At 43.0% G+C, this 13,614-nt stretch overlaps 1 protein-coding gene across 2 annotated transcripts in view; it reads left to right on the top strand.

The window, feature by feature from the left end:
• The window catches only part of ATRN (attractin), a 113,626-nt gene extending 101,308 nt beyond the window's left edge, over positions 1–12,318 (top strand). Inside the window, exons 26-29 of one of the 2 annotated variants that reach the window (XM_084887674.1) lie at positions 2,336–2,414; positions 4,243–4,350; positions 6,850–6,968; positions 10,163–12,318. In XM_084887674.1, the coding sequence (XP_084743800.1) occupies positions 2,336–2,414; positions 4,243–4,350; positions 6,850–6,968; positions 10,163–10,310 (454 nt within the window). In that variant the 3' untranslated portion in view covers positions 10,311–12,318. The remainder of the gene's footprint in view (positions 1–2,335; positions 2,415–4,242; positions 4,351–6,849; positions 6,969–10,162) is intronic. The other variant, XM_084887673.1, reaches the window with a different exon arrangement.
• The last annotated feature ends 1,296 nt before the right edge of the window (positions 12,319–13,614 follow it).

Here is a 13,614-nt window from a genome sequence, read left to right as displayed (position 1 = left end):
ATGGGAAAGGATGTGTATCCACTGAGGGGGTGTGACTTTGGCCTCAGCTCCTGGCAACTTCATGATTCCAATTCCTATAAGAGCTATCTGCCTTAAGCCTCTGAGAGAGCCCCATAATTATTTCCACAGCCATCCTAGGTAGTGGTTATTTGGGATTTAAATTCTAGATTGTGGTTCTTCTACATTATATAGGAACAGTTTTATAAGTCTTACCATTTGTGCTGAGGGTTTTTTTGGTGGGGGGAGTTTGCACTGTTTTATGTACCCCTTATCCCCTTTGTTGAATGTTGTTGTGGTGCTGAACTATATCCTATTCTCTCAGAAAAGATCTGAAAAAGAAAAAGACTCATAGACAACAGTATGCTGATTAAAGAGGGAAAGGGGGTTGGGGCAGATAGAAGAGGGGATAAATGATGACGTAAACAACTTGTCTTTGGATGGTGAACACAATCAGCTGTCTCTTGCACACCCCCTACTGGGGATGTGCCCACAACCAAGGTACATGCCCTTGACCGAATCAAACCCGGGACCTTTCAGTCCACAGGCTGACGCTCTATCCACTGAGCCAAACCGGTTTCGGCAGGACATTCTTATATATTTGTATTCAATCTCGTGATGACCTCATCCAGATTGATTACTTCAAATACCATATGCATGCTGATGACTCCATCTCCCACACCTCCTCCAAGTCTTTGCTCACATATCGCTTTCTCAAGAAGTAAGGCTTATGTGACCATTCTGCCTTAGAATGCAACTGGCACTCTGAGCCCCCTTACCCTATCATCTTTTCTTTCTGTAGCATTTCCTACCTCTGACATGCTCTTTTATGTTGTTTTTGTTTTCTGTGTTATTTACTGTTTGTATCCACATCCTGGAATGTAAACTCCATGGGAACAGTGGCTTTTGTTCTATTTGTCAATGTATTCCATGAGCCTAGGGCAGGACCTGGCCCAGGAAAGTATTGATACCAAAAGGAAAATAGAGACTGTCAGGGAGGAGGAAGGACAAGCAGTGTCAGGACAGCCGAGAGGACCAGCAGACAAGGAATTGAAGGCTCTTTTCTGAGTGATGACCTGGGGCCCTTTACCTTCTGTTAGATTACCCGGGAGGGGTCTCCATGCATGTGCATTTTGGGGAAGTGGTGAGATGTCAAGTGTTGAAGTTTCTTTTTGTGAAAAGACCAAAGTTCAATCATCCTAACATATTAGAGTCCCTTCTCCAGCCAGCCTGGGAGGTCTGCTTTGGGGTCAGTACTTGGGGGCACTGAGGCTGCTTTTCATGACATTCTGCAAACACGAAGCTCAACAAGCAGGTATCTGGTGACACAGGCCAAGAGCATCAAGTCTGTGTATAACACTCTGGAACAAAACTCAGTGGCATGCCCTTTTACAAGTTAGTGAGTGAAAACACCAGTGTTGTTTTTTTAAATACGTTTTTATTGATTTTACTTTTTATTTTTAGAGAGAGGGGAAGGGGGAGGGATAGAGAGATAGAAACATCATCGATCAGCTGCCTCGTGCAGGCTACTTACTGGGGATCAAGCTTGCAACCTAGCATATGCCCTGCCTAGAAATCTAATCGGTGACCTCTTGAATCCTGGGTCCATGTTGAACCACCGAGACATACCAGTTGGAAGAACACGAGTTTTTAAATTACTTTAACAATTACTTTAGAGGTATATTTGTTCTTCAACTTATTAATCCTTTTATCAGAAGTCTGCTACTCTGCTATCACAGTAGCTTTTCAAATTATTGAGTTCCTGGTTTACAATTGGGAGAGCACTGGCCACTGGGAGTTAGTCTCTCCTAGAGAAAGTTGTTAGCTTGAGAATGACCCTTCTACTTTACAAAAATGTATGCATTTACTTTGTAAAAATGTAATTGAATATATATTATTATACAGAAGTTTGTTTCTTCTATATTTACTTCTTCCTTATAAAAAGTTATTTTAAAAATTATTTTTTCCTATTTTTATATCTTACAGTGAACATTTGTTAATTTTTATTAAGTAGCATGCTTATTATCTGTCATAATTTTGTTAGGATTATTTTCCTTATTTGGGATAAGCCTCTGATGAGCCATTCCATTAAGGTCCAATGGGAGGTCGGGATCCCTCCGAGCACCTGGTGGGACTGTACAGTAAGGTCTGAAGCTCAGTTTATCAGGTCCCCTCACACTTTGCTTTCCTGTGAACCGGAACATGGTTGTGATTACTCATCAGAGAGGAGCTTGGGGTGGTATCTGAGGAATTGCTTACTTGTCTGGCCTGGAATACGGAGACAACGGTGCTGATTCTGGGGGCTGGGATAATAATTTGATACTTTCCTTTCTCACAGTTGTTTCCTCTCTTTGCTCCTGGTGGCTGCTGTGGTTTGGAAGATCAAACAAAGTTGTTGGGCTTCCAGGCGCAGGGAGGTAAGCCTCAGTGGATAAAGATTAATGAATCCTTGAAAGAGCTTTTCCTTTCTACATATTTCTCTTAAGCAAGTGTCAGCATTAGCTATTCAGTGATCATTGATGGACATATTCACGGATAGACTTATTATCTATCATAATTTTGTTAGAATTACTTTCCTTATTTGGGATAAGCCCCTGATGAGCCATTCCATTAAAGGTCCAGTGGGAGGTCAGTTAGACTTCAGTTACTGCTACATCAGTATCATTAATTCTGCCCCACATGGTCTCAGCTTTCTAAAAGGAAACTATATTGACTTAAACAGATGCCAGTTTTACCCATCCTACCAGCACCCTGGTCCTGGAGATCTAAGAATTTCTCATATTTCAAGGAAGGATAAATGTGTATCTAATTAGATTTTGGCTTGAATTTTATTTTTTTATGAATCTTGATTTATTTCCAGAGCTCCATTACAAAAGTAAGAAGTCAAACAAATATTTACATTAAACAAATCAAATAAATACACTTGTTTAAAAATTATAACATAAGAACTTTGTTTATTGCAAATTTCACTGTTAATTCTCTGCCTTCTGGTCATCAGGTCTATAGCATATTGCTAATGAAAATGCACTGAGACCTCGCCTTACATGTGCTTTGTTTTCTGTATCTACTAGTGCCTTTTTCTATATAAAAACTGATCTATGGTCAAGATTTGGAAGAGAATGGGAATGTCTAAAACCAAAATTCATAAGCACTCGGCACTGATCATAGAGCATTAGTGTCTGTGATGGGGTTGAGATAGGTTCCAGAATATGGGCTTTTTCCTGGGAGCATGACACCTTTTCTGACCCATGTAAAGGTGATGTTATCATAGAAGTAAATGTTGCATCCTCTTTGTTATTTTAAAAATCAGTGGGTAACATATTCAGAGAATTCTTTAATAGCTCTGTTACTAGGATATTTTAAAATCCCAATGAATTGTACAATGTTCTGAAAAAATGCAAGTCATCCAAATGGAATAAGAAAAAAGTTAGAGCCACAATCAACTAATAACCAGGGAAGAAGGAATTGAAAACTTGTCAATATATTACTCTCTCCACAAAAGTCATTAGACTCAGGGAGTTTCTATTTTAAGATGAGTTCATAGAGATAATAATATTCTATTCTTCTTTATATACTTATGAGAATTATTTTCAAGACATATAAACTGTTTCAGAGCAAAGGATATGATGGGAGGTTTTAAGAGTCCTAAATCATCCTTGGCCAGGTAGCTCAGTCAGGTAAAGTATTGTCCTGATACACCAAGGTTGTAGGTTATTTCCTGGTCAAGGGCAGATACCCGAGTTGCAGGTTTGATCCCCACCCTGGTTGGTGCATGGGGGAGGCAACCAATCCTTGTATCTCTCTCACATTGATCTCTCTCTCTCTGTCTCTCCCACTCCCTTCCACTCTTTCTAAAAATCAATGGAAAACGTCCTCAGGTGAGGATTAACAGAATAAATAAATAAGTGTGGGATAGGGCTATATAATTTATTTTATGTATTTAACAGACGTATTGTGACATTATATCTATACTAAAGTGCATACATATATATATATATATATCTGATAAGGATTTTTTTTTATAATGACAGTACTGTTAACCACATCCAACAGGATTTAGTAATTCCTAATGTTAACTAATTCCTAATGTACATGGTCTTTGTCTAACTTTCCCTGACTATTTTAAAAATATTTGGGGTTTGATGTGTTTGAATCAGGGAGGATGGGATATTTTTAATATGTAGTATTCTCTAATGAAATTCCCTCAGTACTCATTGCAGTAATGCTTGCTGTTTTACTCATCAGCAACTTCTGCGAGAGATGCAGCAGATGGCCAGTCGTCCCTTTGCCTCTGTAAATGTTGCCTTGGAAACAGATGAAGAGCCTCCTGATCTTATTGGGGGGACTATAAAGGTGAGAATGTGATTACAAAGTCCCTATAACTTAATTTGTCAAACTCATGCTTCTGAGTCGGGGAAACCTGAGAGAGAAAGAACTTTAATGTGTTGCCTCTTGTTTTCCTCTCTCTTTCCTTTTTACAATAAGCCAGCACACCAAAGTTTATTCTCTTGCTTTTGTTGTCCAGCCTTTGATGCATGTCACTAAGCAATCTCTTGTTTAAAGGATTTTAAAATATAAATGATTTGTCTGATATTCTATGGCATAATATTTTAAAACTTAAAAGAAGCTAAATTGAACCATTATTCTTTATAAGTATTTGGAGGGCTTTGTTTGTAAAGGGACAGAATCATAATTCATTATGAATTCTGTATAAAGTAAATATTTCTGACTCCTCCCCAAAAAACTGATGAGGAAAGTAAAAGAAATATCTTTTAACAAAATGATGGAATATTTCAGATACATTAGTAAAATAGCCATATGTCCTGCATAAAACATACTATTAAAGCATGACTAAGTTCACAGGAAGTAGGTAATATTTTCAGGGACCATTCTCCTTTTCCTTTTCCAAGAAGAACAAGTCATAAACCAAAATCAGAACCTAAAGTGATTTCCACGGACAAGAGAAACACATTTCATGAATAAGAGACAGCAGATGGATTTAGACAGGACTATTAAATGTTTGAATTGATATCTAAAGGATTTAATATAGCTATGTATGAAATGTTTAAAGAAATGAAAGATGGAATCAAAACAATGAGGAAGCCATGAGAGTCAAGAATGGTCAAGCAGATCTGAAAAACCACCAAATGTAACTGTTAGAAATGGAAAGTATAGTAGTAGAAATTTTTTAAATAACTCACTTTACATGTCAAACAGAACAGTTTACATGTCAGACACAAATGAGGACAGAGCTTTTGAACTGGAAGATGAATCTGAAGAAATTACATAGAATGTAGACAGGAGACAAGGAAATGGAAAATATGACAGATAATAAGAATATGGAGGATAGAATGAAAAGATCTAACATATATATTATCAGGGTCCCAAAACAAATGAATGGAGGGAAGCAAAAGTCAAAGAGATAACAGAATTTTCCAGAATGATAGAAGTCATGAATATACAGATTTCAGAAGCAAAACATATCACAAGCAGGATTAAGGAAAGAAAGCAAAGGGAAAGCAAAAAAGAAAAAATGTACAATTGTACTTATCATACTGGAACTATAGAACTCTAAAGACAAGAGAACATTTTTTTTTAAAGAGAACATCTTAAAATCACCCAGAGCAAAAATAGGTCACTACAATGTGGAGAAAATTGGAACCCTTATGCACTGTTAGGAATGTAAAAATGATGCAGCCACTGTGAAAACAGTATTGATCCTATATAATGAAGAGGCAATATGCAAATTGACCATCATACCCTCACAAGATGGCTGCCTATGACCAGGGGGTTAGCGAGGGATGACCAAACAACTGAACAAGCAGGCTGTGTGGGGCAACTAGGCCAGTAGGGGGCGCAGTTAGGGGTAGCCAGGCTGGCAGGCAAGTGAGCGATTAGGAGTCAGCAGTCCAGGATTGTGAGAGGGGATGTCCAACTGCTGGCCTAGTCAGCAATCGGACATCCCCCGAGGGATCTCATTGGTCATCCCCCGAGGGGTCCCATCTTGGTATAGGCCACTGTCATCTCACACTTGGATTATTGTAATTGCTTATAACTGGTTTCACCATCCAGTCATTTCCTCGTGCCACAGCCAGGGCTGTTCTGGAAATTATTTTCTTCAGCCAAACTGAAGAGATTGCTGACATGTTTGGGAGTATGGTGGGCAGGATTCTACAGGTGGCCCCAGTATTCCTGTCTCATGCTTAGTTAAACTCTAGGGACTGATATGAAGGAATTTTGCAGAAATAATAAAAGTCCCAAGGTAATCGACCTTAAGCTATGGGAAAAGTTTTCTCTGGCTGGTGGCACAGAGAGAACCTGGTAAGGACTTGACGGATCATCACTGGTTTGAAGCTGGAGAGGCCACATGAGCAGGAATGCAAGCAGACTCTACGAGAAGAGCGAGAAGAGCGTGGCCCTGGCTGACAGCTACCAAGGAAGTGAGGACTTCAGGTTACAGCCTCAAGAAGCTGGACTCTGCCAGCAACCTGAATGAGTTTTGAAGCAGATTCTGCCCCAGAGCCTGAGATAAGAGTAGAGCCCAGCTGATACTTGACTTCCTCCTTGTGAAGATAAGAGCTGAGACTCTTGTCAGATAAAAGCTAAGAATTTTCTAGAACTGAAGGAAGACATGAATAGTCTTCTATCCCTAGCAGAAAACCCTACAGAGCTTGTCTGGACTTCTGACCTACAAAACGGAGATAATAGATGTGTTATTTTAAGCAGCTAAGTTAATAATGTATCACACACCAGCAAGAACTAATACAGAGGGCATCTTTACAAAATCACATTTGAAGACTCAGAGCTAAAGCATGAGAAACACCTCTCTAGCTAATTCTTTTTCTTCACCAGGCTGTTCCCAAACCCATTGCCCTGGAGCCATGTTTTTACTACAAAGCTGCTGTCCTTTCTGCATTCGTGAGGCTCCCTCGAGGCCTTGGTGGAATCCCTCCTCCTGGACAGTCCGGTGAGTAGACCAGAGGGTCAGTGAGGGATCCTTCCCTTTTAGAGAAATTGAGTATAAACGTGAATAGTTCCTGCCATTATGAGGATTCGGTGAGGTAACTCCTTTGTCACTGGATTTCCTTCACTGTCTTCCCTGAGGTCCTTCCCAGGGGAAAGTCCAGAACCCGCCTCACTGCATCCGCTTCCCAGTGATCCTGATGCTTCCTACCATACCTTCCTTTGCCTACACATGTGTCAAACACAAGGCCCGCGGGCCAAATCCAGCCCGCCAGGCCTTGCAATGTGGCCCGCACTGCGCTGTCATCACTGCACTCCGCTGTCAGTTTATGACATTGTCAGTTTATGACTGTTCAGTAAACCATTCGGCCCGCGATTTAGGCTGGATTTTAGATTTTGGCCCCTTCTCTGATTGAGTTCGACACCCCTAACAGTGTGTCTGGCCTCCTCGGGCCTTCCTGCTCCTTTCCTGTCTCTCCTTCCTCTGCCCCTAAATGTAGGCATTCTTCCTCTTCCTCCACTTTTACTCTCTCAGTCATCTTACCTACTCTCATGGCTCCTCCACGCTGTGATTTTCAAACTGGTATTTCCAGAACTATTGCATTTCATTTGCTTTTTCACTGTATTTTATACATTTTAATTGATTTATTTTAGAGAGAGGAATATTTTGTTGTTCCAAAAATTTTTAATGCATTCATTGGGAGCAAATGTACAACCTTTGTGTATCTCTAACCAACTAAGCTACCTGGCCAGGGCATTTTTCACTCTGTTTTAAATATAAGGCACAAACAGCAATTATAACAATTTAAAGGAAGTTTCTGAAAACTTAGAGTTCTCCTCTCCAACACCCATTAATTTTCACTGTTCTGTTGTTTCCTTCCAGTAATTTAGTTGAAATGTTTGTGTCATTCTTACTTTATTCTTTTTTTCATATAACTTTCATAAACATTTTAACAGCTTACTACATAATCTTTTACCAATCTCTTTTATACTATTCCATCAAATACATGGGTCATAATTTAGATAAATATTTTCTTATTGAACATTAAGGAAAGGAGTATAGTTTTGTGCTATCTTGATTAACCATGCAGTACTTTGGAGGGATGCCTCAGACAATATGAATGTTTTAGACAACTTTCAGTTGAGATTATTCTTGGGGTTAGGGTTACCTCAGCCAAAAAAAAGCCTATGAGGAAAGTGTGAGCTCCATACCCCGAACACAACCAGAAGAGCCTCCCGCTCAGCTTTTAGATGGTCTGCGTCTGGGGTGTCCTTTAGGCATGGCCAGGCCAGGGTTTCTGCCTTCACCTCCTAGGGAAGAGCGTGATTTGCCCTCGCCTGGGGATTTCAGTGAGTTGAGCCCCTAACTTGCCCATGTTGAGGGCATGATGACTGTTGACTGGAAGACACTATGGCTGTGTCTTCTGCCACCACATTGGACAGTTCTCCCTGATGGCAGGGTGCTGGCTAGGGTGAGGAGGAGATGACAGACTGCAGCCTTTTCTGCACCAAACTTCCTGAGGTGCGCCCCCTCCCCTTTCCCTCCAACTCCTGATGATCGTCACCTACCCACTGCTTGAGACCCCATTCATTCTCTGCCCCCATTTTAGAGGGTGTCCACTGGACTCCCGGAGCACCTGGCTCTGCCTTTGGTACAGCTGTTGTTACTGGATTCTCCACTGAATTCCAGGCACTAAGCCTGGCACTGAAAAACCACCCCCTCGTGTTTGCCCCATTTTGTAGGCTCAGTGAGATGGAGCAACAAGTCTGCCAGCATGGCTCCTGAGGGCTCAGCCCCACTCTGACCTGGCTGGCCTTTCCCCAGATGAAATCAGTTAAAGGTTTCCAGCCAAAAAGGAGACTGGAACCACCAGGCTCTAAAGCAGAGTGGGGTGGTGGTGAGCAAGCAGCATTCTAAGGATACTTCAGTTCACTCATTGACTCCTCACACAAGCCCTGTGTTATTACTCCACATTTTATAAAGGGAGAAATAGAGGCACAGGGAGATTAAAGAACCTTACTTATTCCAGAGTCTGCCCTAACCCGTATCATGGTATAGATATAAAAATCACTAGTGCTGGCCCAGCTCATGTGGCTCTGTTGGTTGAGTGTTGACCCATGCACCAAGAAGTCACTGGTTCGATTACCAATCAGGTACATGCCCAGGTTGTGGGCTCAATCCCCAGTAGAGTGTTTGCAGGAAGCAGCCAATCTGTTTCTTTCTCATAGATGTATCTTATCTCTCCCTTTCTCTCTCTCTAAACTCAATAAAAACATGTTTTTTAAAAATCACTAATGTTGGCTGGGCCATGTGGAATGAATCTGAATTACATTGTAAAGAATGCTGCTTGCCCAGCCGGTGTTGCTCAGTGGTTGGGCATCGACCTATGAGCCAGGAGATCACTGTTTGATTTCTGGTTGGGACACATGCCCAGGTTACTGGCTCGATCCCCAGTGTGGGGCATGCAGGAGACAGCTGATCAATGACTCTCTCTGATTATTTTTTTAAATATATTTTATTGATTTTTTTTTTACAGAGAAGAAGAGAGAGGGATAGTTAGAAGCATCGATGAGAGAGAATCATCTATCAGCTGCCTCCTGCACCACCCCTACAGGGGATGTGCCCGCAAGCAAGGTACATGCCCTTGATGGGAATCGAACTCGGGACCTTTCAGTCCGCAGGCTGGCGCTCTGTCCACTGAGCCAAACCGGTTTCGGCTCTCTCTCATTATTGATGTTTCTATATCTCTCTCCCTCTCTCTTCCTTTGTGAAATCAATAAAAACATATTTTTAAAAAAGAGAGCTGCTTTTTCTTGGCCTCCCTTTGGAGGCCAGGAGGAGAAATTTAGTGTTTAGAGTATGTCTGCAATCATACTAAATGCTCCCACCACCACGCAGAGCACTTGGCAAGACTGATCTGAAAGGCAGGCTATACCTTTTTGTGTAACCAGGGAGGGGCAAAGAATATGTATTTGTATAACTTAACCCTGAAAGAATATATGCAAACTAATGAAAGCAGTTTCTCAGATGGTGAGGGGACGGGTGCGGGGAGGAAAGGGCAGAGTGCAAGTAAGACTTCCCTACATACTTTATTGCTTTGTTTATTGCACTGCGGGAATGTAAACAGATTTTTTCAATTTATTTTTTAAAATAAAGGCAAGCTGCTCCTTAACATGTGTTCCCTCTGTGGGTTCTCCCAAGGTCTCGCAGTAGCCAGCGCCCTGGTGGACATTTCTCAGCACCTGCCAGTGCTGTACAAAGAGAAGCTGGGAGCACTGAGAAACCGGAAGCAGCAGCCCCCTGCGCAGCCTGGGACCTGCATTTGATGCTGGGGCTAGGGAGTCTGTGAGTGAGCAAGTGAAGGCGAGTGGCGTGCTGGAGTCTGCAGGGAGGGAGCAGGCAGGAGGCGCTGTGCTGAGTGGAGCAGGGCAAAAAACTGGAAACCCTCCGACTGGAAACATCGACTCATCTGCATGTTCACAAGCTTTCTTTGACAGTTTCTCCCATCTGTGCTCCAGCATCTAACCTTTATTTTTGCATAGGGAATAATTGATTTACTTACAGGTCCAGGGATGATCCAGAGGTTGCTGGAGGAGGCCAGTGTGGAGCCAGTGAGAGAGCTAGGGATGATACTCAGGTTTACTTGTGGGAACTGGTCTTGGGACTGTCTCAACTGCAAAAACACAAAGCTGTAGTGTTTACAAGTAAACGTGTGTCATCAGTCGTTCTGGAACAAGGTCTTTTCAAAACTGGCTAGATGAATGAACTTGTCATCTGAAACATGCCATCTTTTTAAAAAGATGTGCTCTTTATTCTTGCACATTTTAGGCAGATAACTCTCTTCCCGGGAGCTTTTTTCTAGTTGAGAACTAATGTCACTTTTGAATCATTTTAAACTGAGATAGAAGGGGGCTATTTTAAATGTCAAGGTCAGCAGTGTTACTTAGAATGTAAATTGGTGTGATAGGTAGTTTTCTATAGCAACTTGGTTAATTTAGATCTTAATCCATTTGAAATTCCTCTCTCTTTTTCTCTCAACACACACACACACACACACACACAACACACACACACACACACACACACACACACACACTAAGTGCCTAGACTTTAAATAGATCTAGCAATTGGAAAGTTAGTAAGCTTAAGTTTTTACATAATTGCATTCCTACATTCTTACAGAATTTAAATAGTCCCATTGGCAATCTGCTTTTTTTCTAAAATGTACTTTGCAGCCAGGAAAGAATTCTCACCCCAAGCAACCTTTATCCCAGCAGCAAGGACTGGGAGGAGAGCGGAAATGACCTAACTAAAAGCTCCTGTGGTCACTGTTGACATAGGACACTAGGCGTGATCCCCATGTGTCCCCTGCCCCCAGGTCACTCTCGACCTGGCCTTTGCTTCAGCCTTTCTAACCTCCTGCTGCCGGGCACCACAGAAGAAAGGACTCACTGTGGCACGTGTCTCCCTGAGCAGAAAAGAGCGTGGCAGCACCTGTCAAAGAGCAACTCTGTTCCCGGATCTCACTCCTCCCGCCGGGGAAGGCCCTCTTTCCCCCAGCCGGGGCTGGGCTCTTCACCCCTCCTCCAGGCCCAGGTGCTGGCCCTGGGGAAGGCAGAGAACACTAACAGGATGAAAAGCACATGGGAAAAATGGACGAGGGAAAACTACGCCAAATGGAAAGTGACCAAATGGAAGTGGGGAGGGGGCACCGGCGTTTCTCCCAGGGCACTGCCTGGGCTTCGTGCTGTCCGCCCGCGGTGCTCTGTTCTCTGCCAAGACCTCTCCTGCTTCAGAGCCTGGGGATGGGCCCCTACACAACAATGCTCAAGTTTGTGAATTTGGAAAAATAGTCAAAAGAGTAAAAACTGCGGCATTTCACCTTTAAATGCAGTGCCTAGAGAAGGGAGTGTTATCTCTTTTCCAGCACCGACGCACTCCTGTGAAGAATGGCCTGGGAAGATGTTTTCAAAGAAGCTGAACCATAAAATACTGTCTGGTGCACAAAACACCTCTACTCTGAGACTTGCCTCTAAAAAGCTGTGTTTTCCCATCACTGTTAAAGAGCAGATGGTTCTAGAAAAAAACCTCTGAACTCCCCACATTGCTCTCCAGGTGTCCGCACCCACAGGGAGCTTGTCCGCACCCACAGAGAGCCTGCCGTGAATGCCCTTCACCTCTGACTGGCCCACAGGGAGGCACTGCAGAGGATCCTACCACAGGGCCATCCTTGTTTATTCCGAGGACCCACGTGCCCCTGGCCAGAGAAGTCCCTTCCCCGCAGGAGTCCCAGGCCTTGAAAGAACATGCACCGGTCCCACAGCCACCTGGTTTTATTTATTTATTTTTTCCTAAAAGATAATGTTTTGTTTTAAAACAGAAGAAAAGAGCAAATGAAGTGTAATTCTGCTCCCACAGTGGAGAAGCGGCTAAACCCACTGCTGTTCTTTTGCAGCCCATAGCAAGCGGCTTCCCCCAGGCTCGGCCAGAGGAAGGGGGTGCAGGAGAAAAGGCACTCACTTAGAGCCAGTTACCAAGAGGGCATCACCTGGAACTTCAGAGATGTCTGCGTGTCACAGGAGAGCCTGTACATAAATTAAAGTAGTCATGACAGCCTTCACATTGCACTTGTACATAACTATACAGTAGTCCAGAATGTTCAGACATTCAGAGTGTACATAAAACAGAAAAATATCTAAATGTATTTTTATTAAATTTACGGCATCTGAGTTTCACCCAATGTGTTTTTGTGTCATATACTGGATATCCAAGTTCAGAGAAGTCCTCTTGTCAGCCCTGAAGCACTGATAACAAAGCCAGAGAGTACACCCCCATCATGCTGATGTGTTCGATGTTCAAATGCATCTGGTACCAATAGAATACCCCTGAGGACCCGGGTCATCTGTCAGTAACAGATGGAAGCTGGCAGTGAGTTCATTTAAACGGCAGTACACGGGGGAAGGCAGCGGGAATCTCTGTCGCTATTGCTGGCTCTGCAAGTGCATCATGAATCAGTCTGTCAGCCTCTGGGTGCTATGGGTGGCCAGAACAGCCAGTTTCATCATGAGAAACGTTCTCAAAATCTTTAAGTTCAAAGATTATACCTGTAAAATCAGCTTTTCTGAAAAGGGGTTTTCCAGGCTGAGTTTTGTTGAGGTCTTGTCTAAATTTTTAGTGATCCTTTCCAAGGACCATAGTTCACTGTACTGGAAACGGTAGGTGGGAGCGGGGTAGTTTGTTGATACGTAGCTCCTGCTTCCCCATGGAGAACCACACACACCCTGCCCTCCTGCCCCCTCCCCTTATACAAACAGCTTCGAAATAAGTCTGTGCTTCTCTCTGAGGATCGCCTCCAAAAGGTGGGAGGAGGTGTGGAGAGAAGGCAGCTCCTCCTTTCCCGGGCTATCCCAGAGGAAAAGCAGCTCGGCATCGAAGACATGGGAAACATGGGAATATCTGTGATGAGGCCTGAGGTGCAAGATTAGAGACACCAGAAAATCTGGGGCAAATGAAGAGACCAGAGCACTATCAGAAAAAGACATTTTACCTTCAGTGCAAGTCTCACTCCTTCAGCTTAGGGAGTGCGTTTGGGTAGGGGTGGGAGTGACTCACGTCTTTGCGGGGGGTGCCCTTGTCATGAACACCTCCATCCT

The sequence above is a fragment of the Pipistrellus hanaki genome, assembly GCF_964339955.1.
Source record: "Pipistrellus hanaki genome assembly, chromosome: 6".
In the NCBI taxonomy this organism is placed as follows: Eukaryota; Metazoa; Chordata; class Mammalia; order Chiroptera; family Vespertilionidae; genus Pipistrellus; species Pipistrellus hanaki.
Note: the sequence above shows the minus strand (reverse complement) of the source record. Positions and strands in the feature narration are given on the sequence as shown.